We start from the raw sequence: 12,769 nt of genomic DNA on the forward strand, positions 1-12,769 counted from the left end.
GGGTGATAGCAGCCAGGCGCCAAGCCTCTGCCCCCACTAGTGTATCACTACCCACCCCCACGTGCATCCTTCGGTGATCGCAGCCAGGCGCCAAGCCTCTGCTCCCACTGGTGTACTATTTCCCGGTTCCCGCGTGCATTTTTGGGTGATAACAGCCAGGCGCCAAGCCTCTGCTCCCACTAGTGTATCACTACCCACCCCCACGTGCATCCTTCGGTGATCGCAGCCAGGCGCCAAGCCTCTGCTCCCACTGGTGTACTATTTCCCGGTTCCCGTGTGCATTTTTCGGTGATCGCAGCCAGGCGCCAAGCCTCTGCCCCGCGGGTGCATCATTTCCCGATTCCACGTACATTTTTGGGTGACCGCAGCCAGGCGCCAAGCCTCTGCTCCCACTGGTGTACCATTACCGACGACCCACCCGGTTGTTTCCCCAAAATCTCCCTCTACGAGCCCGATTACATAACCCTAACGTGAGCCCGACGACTTCCACCTTAAGTCGGCACCCTCTATAAAATTTCCAAAGTCCCCAACTTATAAATTTTCTGTAAGCGACCCTGGCCGGACTGAGCCATATCCCAGCCAGGAAACTACGTTACACTTGTGCTTAAAAATATTTATGCGTTACGTAAAATAGTGACAGGTTTGGGCACTGTTTGTGAATCGTCACTGTGAAGGAAGTAAGAAAAACAATTTTAAAAATTCCAAAACAATTCCCAAAAACCTAATGAGTGTCCTAAACAGTAAGGACATAAGGTGTCTTTGGATCAAAAATGCATTGTAGAAGAAAATATTTTTATTTAATTTTTAAAAGCTGTTCACAAAAGAAGATTTTTAAACTTTGCTGTGACTTTAAAATTTTGAATGCGCCCACCTCCTCTTGTGGTTGACTTAGATTGAATTTTCCAAAACGACTGTATAAAAGAGACATGTAACTATTTAATTCCGAAAAGATTACCCAAATTGGTTAACCACTCTTGATCCCAAAAGCCGAAGAAAATTTGTGATTTTCTTAAATTAAAGATACCGCAAATACCAGAGCTGATGGACTATAGGCGTAGTGGCAACTTCTGCTTAGAAAAGCCTCATTTATCGAAATAAAATGGTGGCAGGCCTGGACACCGACCCATGTCACATTTTGTCGGCCTGTGTTATGGATTACACCATTTTTAAAATTATAAAAATGAATATTTCGGTTTCTTACCTTCAAAGCAGTCAGTCCTGACCTTGCGTGCTTCCTGCGAAGCTTCTTTGGATTCAGCTGTGAATGATTTTGGTGACTTGTGCGTGTGGCTATAGGCTAAAAATAGAAGCATATGGAACCAGATTTCAATAAAAATCAATCAGATTATTTATTTTAAATTGTGTGGGTTTTTTAACGAACAACGAACTGATTTGCCTTCAGTAGTGCAGTCGAAGGATTGGGCACAATCTTCCGATGTAACTTTGCAGTCCAGAGACATAGCCGAGTTTGTAGAACCTGTGTCCGAGGCAGGCAGTTTTCCATAAACAGCTAAAAAATAAAAATTAATTTACATTAGAATGTAAGGGAAAGCATATTAAAAGTGAGAAAAAGTTAATTTCGTCAAAACAAAATGTCTTTCCGAATTCAAAATTTTTAGCATAAAAAAAAAAAATAAAAGATATTTACATTTACCCTCCTGATTGCAGTCCTCATCTCTTTTTAGGCTATTGGGTTCAAAATTAGAAGGCGAATATGAACCGGCAGTGACTGGAATTTTATGGACGAATTTAGAAAAATTTTTTTATATATAATTGTTTTCCTATATTTATTTACATCCAAGATTGAAGTCCGAAGGTTTAACCCTTAACGACAGACACATGTTGAATAGGTCGTTCATTTAAATTACATTTTTTGGTGGCTGCAAGAATAAAATGGTTTATTAAATTTAAACTTGCAAATATATCAAACATTTTAACTGTGTAATATAAATTAATTTAATTTGAAAAACCCAAAAAATATTAACTACCTACAAATGTGTGTGGGTAAGCTCTGCGCCATTTTTAAATATTTTCATGTATGTAGTATTAGGGCGGTCCACATTTGTATGGAAATTATTAAGGTCCTACTCTCAACCGCTTATGCGGTGCGCATTGTGGTATTCAAGGTATACCAAAAAAAATTTTTTTTTAAATCGTGTTTTAGGGTCTGCGAATTGGTTTCAAAGTTTATCACCCATACGCACTGTTGCCTTCGATCAAAAAGTTTTTCTGATCAAGGAGGCAAAGAAATCAACAATTCAGTTGATGCTTTGCTCTCCTTTTTTTTACCAATTATTCCAACGAAATTCATAATTTGACAAGACAAGAAATGGGAGAACGATTTTGTTCGACCAAATTCGAACTGTTATACATGTCGTATGAGTAATTTTAAAGCAAACTATGAAAACGTTTCGCAAGGTCTTAATCTCGAAAAAAAATTTGTTGTTTTCACATACATTTTTTGCATACTTTAATATACCATGTATAGAAAAGAATTTCATTTTTTGGACCGCCCTAATGTACATTGTACATAAGTACATTCGCGCACCAAAAATGGCGACTAATGGCAATACATACGTACATATGTACATAAAATAAGAAAAATAAAATTTGCCAATGTTAAAATTTAAAAACAATCCCAGCATTGCTGATCTGTTTAATATGTGAATAGTTGCGATATTTTAAAATGTAGAAATATTTGACAGGTTTTTCCAATTAAATTAAAATGTGAAGGAATATTAACAATTACAAATTTCAATACTCACCATTTAATTTGTAGCACACTTTCTTTAGCATTGTTTTGTCATATGAGCTCTTAATTACAGTAGCTTCAAATTTACCACCTTGAAATTTAGCAATACACTGATTTTTATTGTGAACTGTTATTTTTTCATTGGGGAGCACATGGTACTGGCCACAATGCACTAAAAATTACATTTTAAATGTAATATTGAAGATTATTAAGGAATAGTACTGTTTTACTTTGATTTCCGAAATTAAAGTTATAAGCGATATCTATAAAAGAGAATGTTCGATAAGTGGGCTCGCGCCCATTGCATCTTGTGATTAAAAATAAAAGGATGCGCAAAGATGTAGAACTGCATCTTGTTCTTTAAAATATAAAAATGATAAAAGTATTTTTTAATTAACTTGCTTTTATTGTAAAAGACAATGTGACTCTTACTAAAACTTTATAAAATATAAAATGTTTAACACATACAAAATTGGTATTAAATCTCTGTTAGTAATTGCTATATTTTTCGAATGTAAAAATTGTTTCGTATAATTTTTTTTTAAAGGTTAATGTTAGAAATGATTATTAATGTTTAAGGAATTAAAAATATATCTTGTGATTATATTTTGGCATGGTCTTTAAATGAAATAAGGTGACAACTCCAGTTTTCAGGAGTTCAAAAGCTTCAAGATCGTTGAATTGGGAAAATTTCTGAGAATGGAGTTAATATAGAAAAATTGACCAAAATTAAACACTTAAGTTGCAATATTGATATGTAAGCGGTGGCCACATAAGTATAATTGATTAGAGTAAGAAATATTATTTCGGCAACTAAACGCATAACTGTATAATAAATTATTATAATTTTTAGCAAGCGTAGTTTGAAATGCTTAATCGCTTCATTTTTAAATTTTAATATATGTAGAAAGTCGATTTACTAGTTTATCAAATTACAAGCAAAATTATTATCAAATTATAAATAATAATGGCCTAAAAATAAGTTTGGGTTGAGTTTAACGCACTTAATGTCAGAACAAAAATAACAACTACTCCAAAAGTATCGATTTCGCCTGAAACTCACGTTTTCTACGGGTATTGTAGTCTCATCTACTTTGGGAAATACATTTTTTTTATATATCATAATTTAAAATTAAATTAAACTCAAAAACGCACGACTATATTATAAAGCTTCCATAGAAAGCTCGAATAATTATTGTAAAAATAATGCCAAAAGCAAATATAGTTTTTTTTGATGTAACTTGTACTTCTAAGAAAAATATAAACTTTGGCTGGCTTTTGTAACACGGGCAACATGAAAAATTTCTAACTTTTACCTTACCGAAGTATTCCATTTATTCATTACCTTTTATTTTACCTAGGTTCAGATTTCCAAATACCTTAAGAAGTATTGAGGTATTTACATTGGTACTGAAACAAATTGTTGAGTACCGAAGAATTTTATTATCTACTCATCTCCTTAATGTGCTTTTAAGAAACCACCACATCCGCACGTTATGATTACGTTTTTTACAAATTACAAAAGTCGAACTGCAGAATTATAAGCTAGTGGAGCTTGTATATTTTTTTGTATATTTTATTACACTAAGCGAAATAGAACATATGCAACTTCATAAAATTTGATAAATAAATAAATAAATAAAAAAATGTATATCATTTTTAACATTATGTATCAAAAAAATCATTAACTTTTACTTCAGATCTTTGGAAATAATCTTAAATAGGGCGATTTTAATTTCATTTATTATATTGAGTTCACCCTAAAAAGGCCCACATTTTCTGTTTCTCATTGGACCAAGATTTTTTAAACTAATATAAAGGTGTTACTTCCGAAAATAATAACGAATATACGTTTTTGAAAATTTAATATGCTGTTATGCAATTCATCGATGTTGCAATCCTTTAATATAAATTGTCTATTGTTATCCTCTAGAATTTCAATAATATTTAAATAAACAATGTGTCTTAAGATTTTTCCGGTGAAAGCTGTCTTATACTTAAGACTGTTCACACTGAAAGGATCTCTGAAACTGCGGCTAAATTCTGCAAAAAAGTTAGCTAATTTTCAGAATGAGTACATGTTATTAAAAGAGAGAGAGAGAAAGTTCCGTTCGATTTTTTATTGTAAGCAAAGTAATAAGAACTACTAATACCCCTCCTTAATGGATTTAAAAGTCTAATACTCACATCGGCTAAGAGTTTCACTAGTATTTATATATTTCCTAAGCTCACTTGAGTACCGCGGGGAAAAAAAGTTCCGGCTAAAGGCGTTAGCTACCTTTTTGCCTCTCGCTTTCTCCTATGGCTACTTCGTGGTTTTCGTCGATGTAAGTACTAGGCTGAAGGTAAATATTGGGAGCTAATAATAGTAAAATGTTTCAGAATTGACGTTCTACGATTCAAGAACATTTTCTACAGTCTCAAGGTTGTTGAATTGCTGAAATTTCTGAAAGCTGACTTTATATGGAACAGGTGATTAACATCTGAAGTTCCCTCATGTTGCTCAAACTTATTTCCGCTACCTTTTCCATTTGGTTTTTGTCATTTAAAATATTTAGAATTTGAATCCAGTTTGTTTCTATCGATTTAATCAGGTAAAATACGGTGTTCCACCGTTATGTTTTGTTGCCAAATCCTCTTCCACTTCTTCTGGCCCAGCTGTCCTCTTTGTATTATCTATTATGTAGCACTTATGTTTTACAAGGTTTGAAGTACTTTTTTTAAATCGATAAACATTTTTGCAAGTTCTGCAGCACACAACACTTTTTAACTCTTGTCCTTATGGTCATCAATTTTCCCAAAGGTGTTCCATACCTTGCTGCTTCCTCGTTTATTGGTCACGGTGTATTCTCCACTAATTATTTTACATTTTATATTTGCCATCTCGGTCTTAGACAATTCCAGCTAAATGTACCACAAATATAAAAATTAACCATCAATCTTACAAAATTTGATAAATATTCTTACGGTTTCCATTTCCATGCTTACGAAATTATTTTCATACAGTTTCAATATTATTGTTGTGAATGACAGTAAGCACACTACTGTTCATATGGAATTTTTACTGAACACCTTTTTTATGAGGTGTACAGCATGAAAATCGATGAACGATCGTAGCATTCATTTTTAAGGTGTACTCAAAAAAGGTGTACTCATTTCAGTTTGCCTGACACTGTGCACTACACACTTAGTAGACTTTACAGTAAATGTTGAGTACAGTTAATACTGTACAGTATGTATAATTCAATTTGAATAGATTTATGCAGGAGTCTAATCTGAACAAAATTCAACAACTGAACAATTCAACTGTTTAGGGAATACCGCAAATATATCTAAATGCCTGTGCACACAGAGGGGGTTTTCGCTTCAGCGGCTATTTTCCGCTTCAGCGATTTTTTCTCCACAAAGCCTCGTACTCACAACGACGAAAACTGCTTTCTAAGCATAAGAGTAAGCGGGAGGCAATTAGGTAGCTAACGCCTTTAGCCGTGCGTTTTTTCATCACAGTACTCAGATGAGCTAATACCATCGGAAAGGAAAATTATCGGTAAATTCGGATAAACCTTATTAGCCGCGGAGCAAAAAATAACAAATTTGATCTTTGGCTGAGTTTGTGCAGAAGCGGTGTGCCTAAAACAAATTAATAAATGGAAGGAGAACCCCAAGAACCACTAAAAAACATCTGCAGGAGTTGCGGTAATACATATCGCCACGCCAACAGCAAATTTAAAGTTTGAGAACTAAGTGTTCAACTAATTGAAATATTTTCAAAATTGGCGTCAATTGATTTGTTGCCGTTTGGTCGGTCACACTTCAAAGAATAATATTTTTCGACTAGTGAAAAAAAGTCCCCGATAGCTATCTGTCCGAAAAATTTAGAGACCAGATAAACTGTTCGTAAAAGCAAATCGGCCTTCTCGACTCCTTTAATTTATCTGAACGAGAAACAATTACAGAGTGCTGTTAGGGCAGAGAATTGTGCTGTAAACCGCGAAAAATAGCGTGCTTTGATTAATTGATCAGCTGTTTGGGTATAAGTCAAAGGCAAAGTCAGCTGTGATTTCGTTTCTTCCTCTTCGTTGGCTTTGGGAAATCAGCTGTCGTTATATCGAGCCGAAGACTTTTAGCAGGGAGTCCAAGTCCCTGTCAAAGTTAGCTCTCACACTGATGCTCGAGAAAGCCAAAATGCCTTAGCAGGGATTTTTGTATTTGACGTTTCGGATTTTTTTGGGTAAGGAATGGCCCAAGTCAGCTGTTATAAAAAAAATGTATGTTGGTGCACGACCAAAGAGTCTTGAACTCGGGAAATGATATCATTTCTCATATAAATATTTAAAAGGGTCATAACATTTCTAATTTGCCAAAATTCTCGTGGCCTACGCTTGTCTGGATGCATTTATCATTTTTTGACAATGTGCTAGTACCTATAAAAAAATCATTTGCCGCTAAAAAAAATGTCATATTCTAGCGTTCATATTGTAATTAGTTTTAAGGTCTAATCAATTTTATTTTTAGGACCATTAAATTGGCACGTTCTCTTTCCTTCGGGGTTTGATGTGCCGATTAGCTGCGCGCTAAAGCGATTCTCTGTGGAAACACAGTTTGCTATTGCATTTTTAAGCTGCAGTGTGCAGAAGGTATAAAAATAAGAACCACAATGGTATATGAAGGAAATTTTCAGAGATTTGAGTGCCAGTGTGAACAAAGCTATGTCAAAAATTAGATTCTGTCATTCTTAATTTTCACTATTCTGACCCTGTGTTTTTCTGCACATACATACATATGTCAGGCATACATTTTTAAGAAATTATGCGAATTGAAAAAATTGTTGGGGCGCTAGACCGATCATTTTTATAATTTTTTTTGTAGAATAACATTTTAAGATTATACTAAAATAGTTTTAAGTCAATCGGACAAAAACTTTTAAAGTAAGGCTAAAGTTGATTTTAGTAAATTAAAAAAGAAAATTATTTTTGATTTTAAACAGTTACAAAAAATATTTTAAGTTAAAAAATAAAAATAAAAACTTCCCAGGGGCGGGTTTTTTCTATTCTTATACAAAATGTAAAAGCAGAATGAAAATCCGTCAATTTTTGGCGGAGATACAGTGATAGCCGCAAAACGTCTTTTTTTAAAGTGCTCTTTGTGTGTTTTACATGTGACAAGTTTAAGTGCGTTTTAAAAGTCCGTGATCATCGGCATTTCTAAACGGCTCAACCGATCGTTTTCAAACTTGTCGCAAATTTTTCCTCATAAAAAAAACCTGCCCCCTGGGAAGAGTTTTTTGTTTGTTATACCCTTGCAGAGGGTATTATGATTTCAGTCAGAAGTTTGCAACGCAGTGAAGGAGACGTTTCCGACCCCATAAAGTATATATATTCTTGATCAGCATCACTAGACGAGTCGATCTAGCCATGTCCGTCTGTCCGTTTCTATGCGAACTAGTCTCTCAGTTTTAAAGCTATCGCGATGAAACTTTCCCAAAAGTCTTCTTTCTATTGCAGGTAGTACATATGTCGGAGCGAGCCGGATCGGACCACTATATCTTAAGGCTCCCATACGAATAATTAAACAAATATAAGAAAATTCATTGTTGCTTTGCAGGAAGTAGGCGTTTTGATTTCTGACAACTTAAAATGGTATTTCTTTTATCTGCAATGGTATATAAGCTTCGGCTGGCCTTCCTTTCTTGTTTTTTAACTTAAAAAACATTTTTTTAACCCAAAGTCGAGTTTTCTTATCTGAAAAACGATTTTTTCACTTTGAAAAATCGAAAAAAAAATTCTAAAATATATAAAATTAAAGATCAAGCTTCCCAGGGGCGGGAATTCTTTTTATTCTTAAACGAAATGTAAAGGCAGAATGGAAATCCATAAATTTTTTGCGGAAATACAGTGATTACCGCAAAACGCCATGTTATTAATAATGTTACAGCAATCGCATTGCCACCAATATATTAGCCGATAGTATTGGCTATAAAAAGTAGTCGACGTTATTAAAATGACAATAAAGAATATACAAAAGGTTTGAATTTAGAAAATTTGCAAAGTTAATTTATTTTTTGATGCCAAAGATGCCTTAAAGCCTTAATGGCATTTATAAGGGTATGCAAATAGGACGACTTAATATATATATATATCCTGCATTAAGCTTTATACCCTTGTGTAAGGGTAATTCCATTTCGTTTTTAAAAATATGGGAAAATTATTAAAAAGTTGACATTATGATAATTTTGACGACATTGTCCCTTTTATACGCCTTATATATACAAATTCAGAAATATACATTTATTTCCCGTTCATTCCCCTGCTATGTATGCTTATAAAAACTTGCTTTGGTTATTTTGAAGACATTGTCTCTAAAAAATGCGTTATGTATATGGTTTAAGTAATTCCATTTCGTTTATTATATATTAATATTATACAGTAGATGATGTGATCATTTTGGCGGCACTGTCTCTGTTATACGCCTTATATATAATGCTCTCAAAACTGACCATATATTGCTATTTCATTCTACTGTTCCGCTGTCCCCAAAAAAACCGTTGTGTTTTCATATTTTTCAAAAGGTGGCAACCTTGCAAAAATGTACCCAAAATAAACATGTCATAGAAATATATATAAACCGAAAATTGCAGTCCTTTATTTGTCGACTACTTTGAGGTCTTAGTACCCAAAATTACGCTTACCTATCATGTCCCCGAAATAATCTTTAAGTAATCGATTCTTTATAGATTTTTAATGGGTGCCTTAATAACACAGGTCGACAAAATCAGGACTTTTTCTTGGCCCAAGAATAAACGCTACAAAACCTGAAAGATTTTTAGCTGTAGATTACTACCTCATACTTGGAAACTTTCCATCACGTCGAAGTTTTGAGAAATCCGTGGTCAAAGTTCCGAATTTTCGATTTTTAGGCACTTTTTGCGGCTTAATAGTAAGAAAACCTTTCGTAGCCCAGAGCCACAATTTAGCGGAAATGGTACCTTGAACCTTTAACTTCAAGATTGTCCAATCACAAAGTTGGGCGACCTCTACTTCTTTAGCTACAATGGATTTTACTGAAGTACTTTTTGTCACTTTTTTTCATCTATAGTAGCCTGATATTTTTAATGTATTGTATGTATATGGGTCTCAGTTCAACAAGAAAAATATCAGGCTACTATAGATGAAAAAAAGTGACAAAAAGTACTTCTGTAAAATCCATTGTAGCTAAAGAAGTAGAGGTCGCCCAGCTTTGTGATTGGACACTCTTGAAGTTAAGGGTTCAAGGTACCATTTCCGCTAAATTGTGGCTCTGGGCTACGAAAGGTTTTCTTACTATTAAGCCGCAAAAAGTGCCTAAAAATCGAAAATTCGGAACTTTGACCACGGATTTCTCAAAACTTCGACGTGATGGAAAGTTTCCAAGTATGAGGTAGTAATCTACAGCTAAAATCCTTTCAGGTTTGGTAGCTTTTATTCTTGGGCTTTTTTTTTGTCGACCAGTGTAATAAAGATAATAACATTTCATAAGAAGATGGTGCATTGTTTATGGGAATAAAGGTTAAAAGTCTTCTTATTTTTGGGACCCCAAAATAGTCTTCCCACATAGAAGACTTTTAATATATATATATATATATATATATATTAGGGCGGGTCGATTTGTATGGGGCCGAAAAAAGTGATGAATCGTATAGGGGGAACGTAATCTTTAAAGGATTCTAAGCCATATTGTCGAACATACTTATGGTCTAAAATGATGTTTGACCCCCCCCAAACGCGAATGAAAAATACAGCTTTTTTTGAGGAAAATATCATAGTAGTCAGCTCAGATGTATTATTAAATTTAAAATAAAAATTTGAAATTGATATTCAGTACTATAAATGTGCTGACTACTATGATATTTTTCTCAAAAAAACAGTATTTTTCATTCGCGTTTGGGGGGGGTCAAACATCATTTTAGACCATAAGTATGTTCGCCAATATGGCTTAGAATCCTTTAAAGATTATATATATATATATATGCAGGTGTATCCCACGGCAGCGGCGTCTCACTACACTTGGATTCACAATTTTTTTTTGTTTTCGCTTCACTTTTGTTTGCAAGTAATGCATTTTTTTGCCTTTATTTTTGTAACTTTTTTATGGCTTTTGGTATCGAGCTTCTTCCGCACCTTTACTGCCTTTTTAGACCTGGCGGCATATCGCCTGCTGGAGGGCGTGCCTTTGGTCCCGGCGTCCTTGTACAGATCGCTGGTACATCTTGACCACTTTCAGGATGATTAAGAAAACAAATATAGCGATGACGATCTTAAGGTTTTGGTTCACGTCCTGAATGTCGTCCTTGTGATCGATACTTTTCACGGTGTCATCACATTGGCGGTGCTGTGGTCCACTTTGAAATAATAATAGTTCTTCTCCAGGACGAGGATTTAGCAGGACTTGTTTCAAGGATATGTTTGTTGGCTTCTATGGACTTCCTTCAAGGAGAGTTGTTGCTTACACTCAGAGTAAATTCTGTCTACCTTCTCTATCCGGCTACAGTCTTTTATACCGGTGTAGAGCTTTTTCTCGGCCCCCGTGATAGATTGGGTTATTTATGTGTTCCCACCTATGATTTCTCCTATCGGTAGTGTCAATGCCCGACTGCTGCACTTTGCCAGCTGCTGGTGTAGGGTTACCAGTAGGTCGATCGCGGTCGTTGTTCTGACCGTATGCCACCCAAAAGATCGTCAAATTGCACATTCCTTTGTTTGTCGAAGGTGAGCCAACTGCTCGATTGTACACCTCTCTTTGCCTTGAGATTCGTTGTTGTTTTCTACGTGCATCTTTCTTCATCAAATAAATTGAAGCTGCTGCTGGCCACCCAAAAGATCGTCAAATTGCACATTCCTTTGTTTGTCGAAGGTGAGCCAACTGCTCGATTGTCCCCTTCTCTTTGCCTTGAGATTCGTTGTTGTTTTCTACGTGCATCTTTCTCCATCAAATAAATTGAAGGAGAGGGCGTACGTAACAGACGACCTATCGGCGAGGTGAGCGCGGGTCAAGAGTTTGTGCCAGGCGTCGGGGTTACGGTGGACTGGCAACAAAACTGAATCTTTGGATTTGACCTGTCGTCGCATTTGTTTATCGGGCTAGACCCAGACCGACCTCAGGGAGTCTGGCGACACAGGTCTCACGAACATTCATGTCGGAGCCCGAATGGAAGGTTGTGCAGACTTCTTGAGATCTACAAGCCGGGTGAACCAGGAGAGCAGCAACGCAGGGGTCGTACAGCAGCGACGCCGTCGAGGAAGGCATGACGTCGACCAGGCGAGCCGCAACAGCCAGCTGACGAAGAAACCAATTCCAACGAACAGTAAAACCAGATAAAGGTTTCCGATTTGTCCCAATCGGATATTTTGCATTTTCTTTGGGTCACTGGCAAAATTTGCTGGGACGAACACACAATAACTCTGAACTAGTCGCGGCGTTTACGTAGCGATCAAACAGTCAAAAACGGTTCGTTACAATTTCTTAAATTACGTGTCCCAATTAATATTCTGTGATATGGATTTTGAAGTTAAAGGTATTATTTTTAAGGTTTAATATTAATAAAAGCTATCTTGTGTTGGCCTTATTATGAAATTAAGTATTTACTTTCTAATAGTTTAGTAGCTTTTGTGTTCGTCTTTTTATGTTTACTTAAAGTTTTAACTGGGATCCTCAAAGACGCCCTTATTCACTTTTTTATCCAGTGTATTTGTTAATACCTTAAGGTATAAAAAAAGTTAAAGTTAGCAGATATTTGCAGATGTGTTCATAATCAACAATATACTAACATCGTCTCTTGTTTTCCTTAAGGTCATGAAACTCAAAGCATCGATACTGTCCGGTTGTGTTTTATCTGAGCTCTTTAAATTTCCTTTCAATCGTGGTTACACTGAACGTATATAATCCTAAAATTGAAGAATATCTTTCTTAACCCCCGCTTAACACTTCACGCACTGTATATAAACATTACATCGCGCCAATAAACATATTCAATTGAGTTGC

General features: G+C 35.4%; 2 protein-coding genes across 10 annotated transcripts in view; one reads left to right on the forward strand and one right to left on the reverse strand.

Annotated features, from left to right (window-relative positions):
* Positions 1-5,958, reverse strand: part of LOC138912303 (uncharacterized) — a 122,206-nt gene extending 116,248 nt beyond the window's left edge. The window contains exons 1-7 of the mRNA XM_070212630.1: positions 5,720-5,958; positions 3,757-5,656; positions 2,766-3,015; positions 1,796-1,880; positions 1,655-1,729; positions 1,382-1,510; positions 1,202-1,297 (exon numbers count right to left, since the gene is read on the reverse strand). Of these exons, the coding sequence (XP_070068731.1) occupies positions 1,202-1,297; positions 1,382-1,510; positions 1,655-1,729; positions 1,796-1,859 (364 nt within the window). The 5' untranslated portion in view covers positions 1,860-1,880; positions 2,766-3,015; positions 3,757-5,656; positions 5,720-5,958. The remainder of the gene's footprint in view (positions 1-1,201; positions 1,298-1,381; positions 1,511-1,654; positions 1,730-1,795; positions 1,881-2,765; positions 3,016-3,756; positions 5,657-5,719) is intronic.
* The window catches only part of MFS17 (Major Facilitator Superfamily Transporter 17), a 327,725-nt gene that overhangs the window by 151,441 nt on the left and 163,515 nt on the right, over positions 1-12,769 (forward strand). The gene's annotated exons all lie outside the window — the stretch shown is intronic.

Source organism: Drosophila takahashii, chromosome 2R (genome assembly GCF_030179915.1).
Source record: "Drosophila takahashii strain IR98-3 E-12201 chromosome 2R, DtakHiC1v2, whole genome shotgun sequence".
NCBI classification, from domain to species: Eukaryota; Metazoa; Arthropoda; class Insecta; order Diptera; family Drosophilidae; genus Drosophila; species Drosophila takahashii.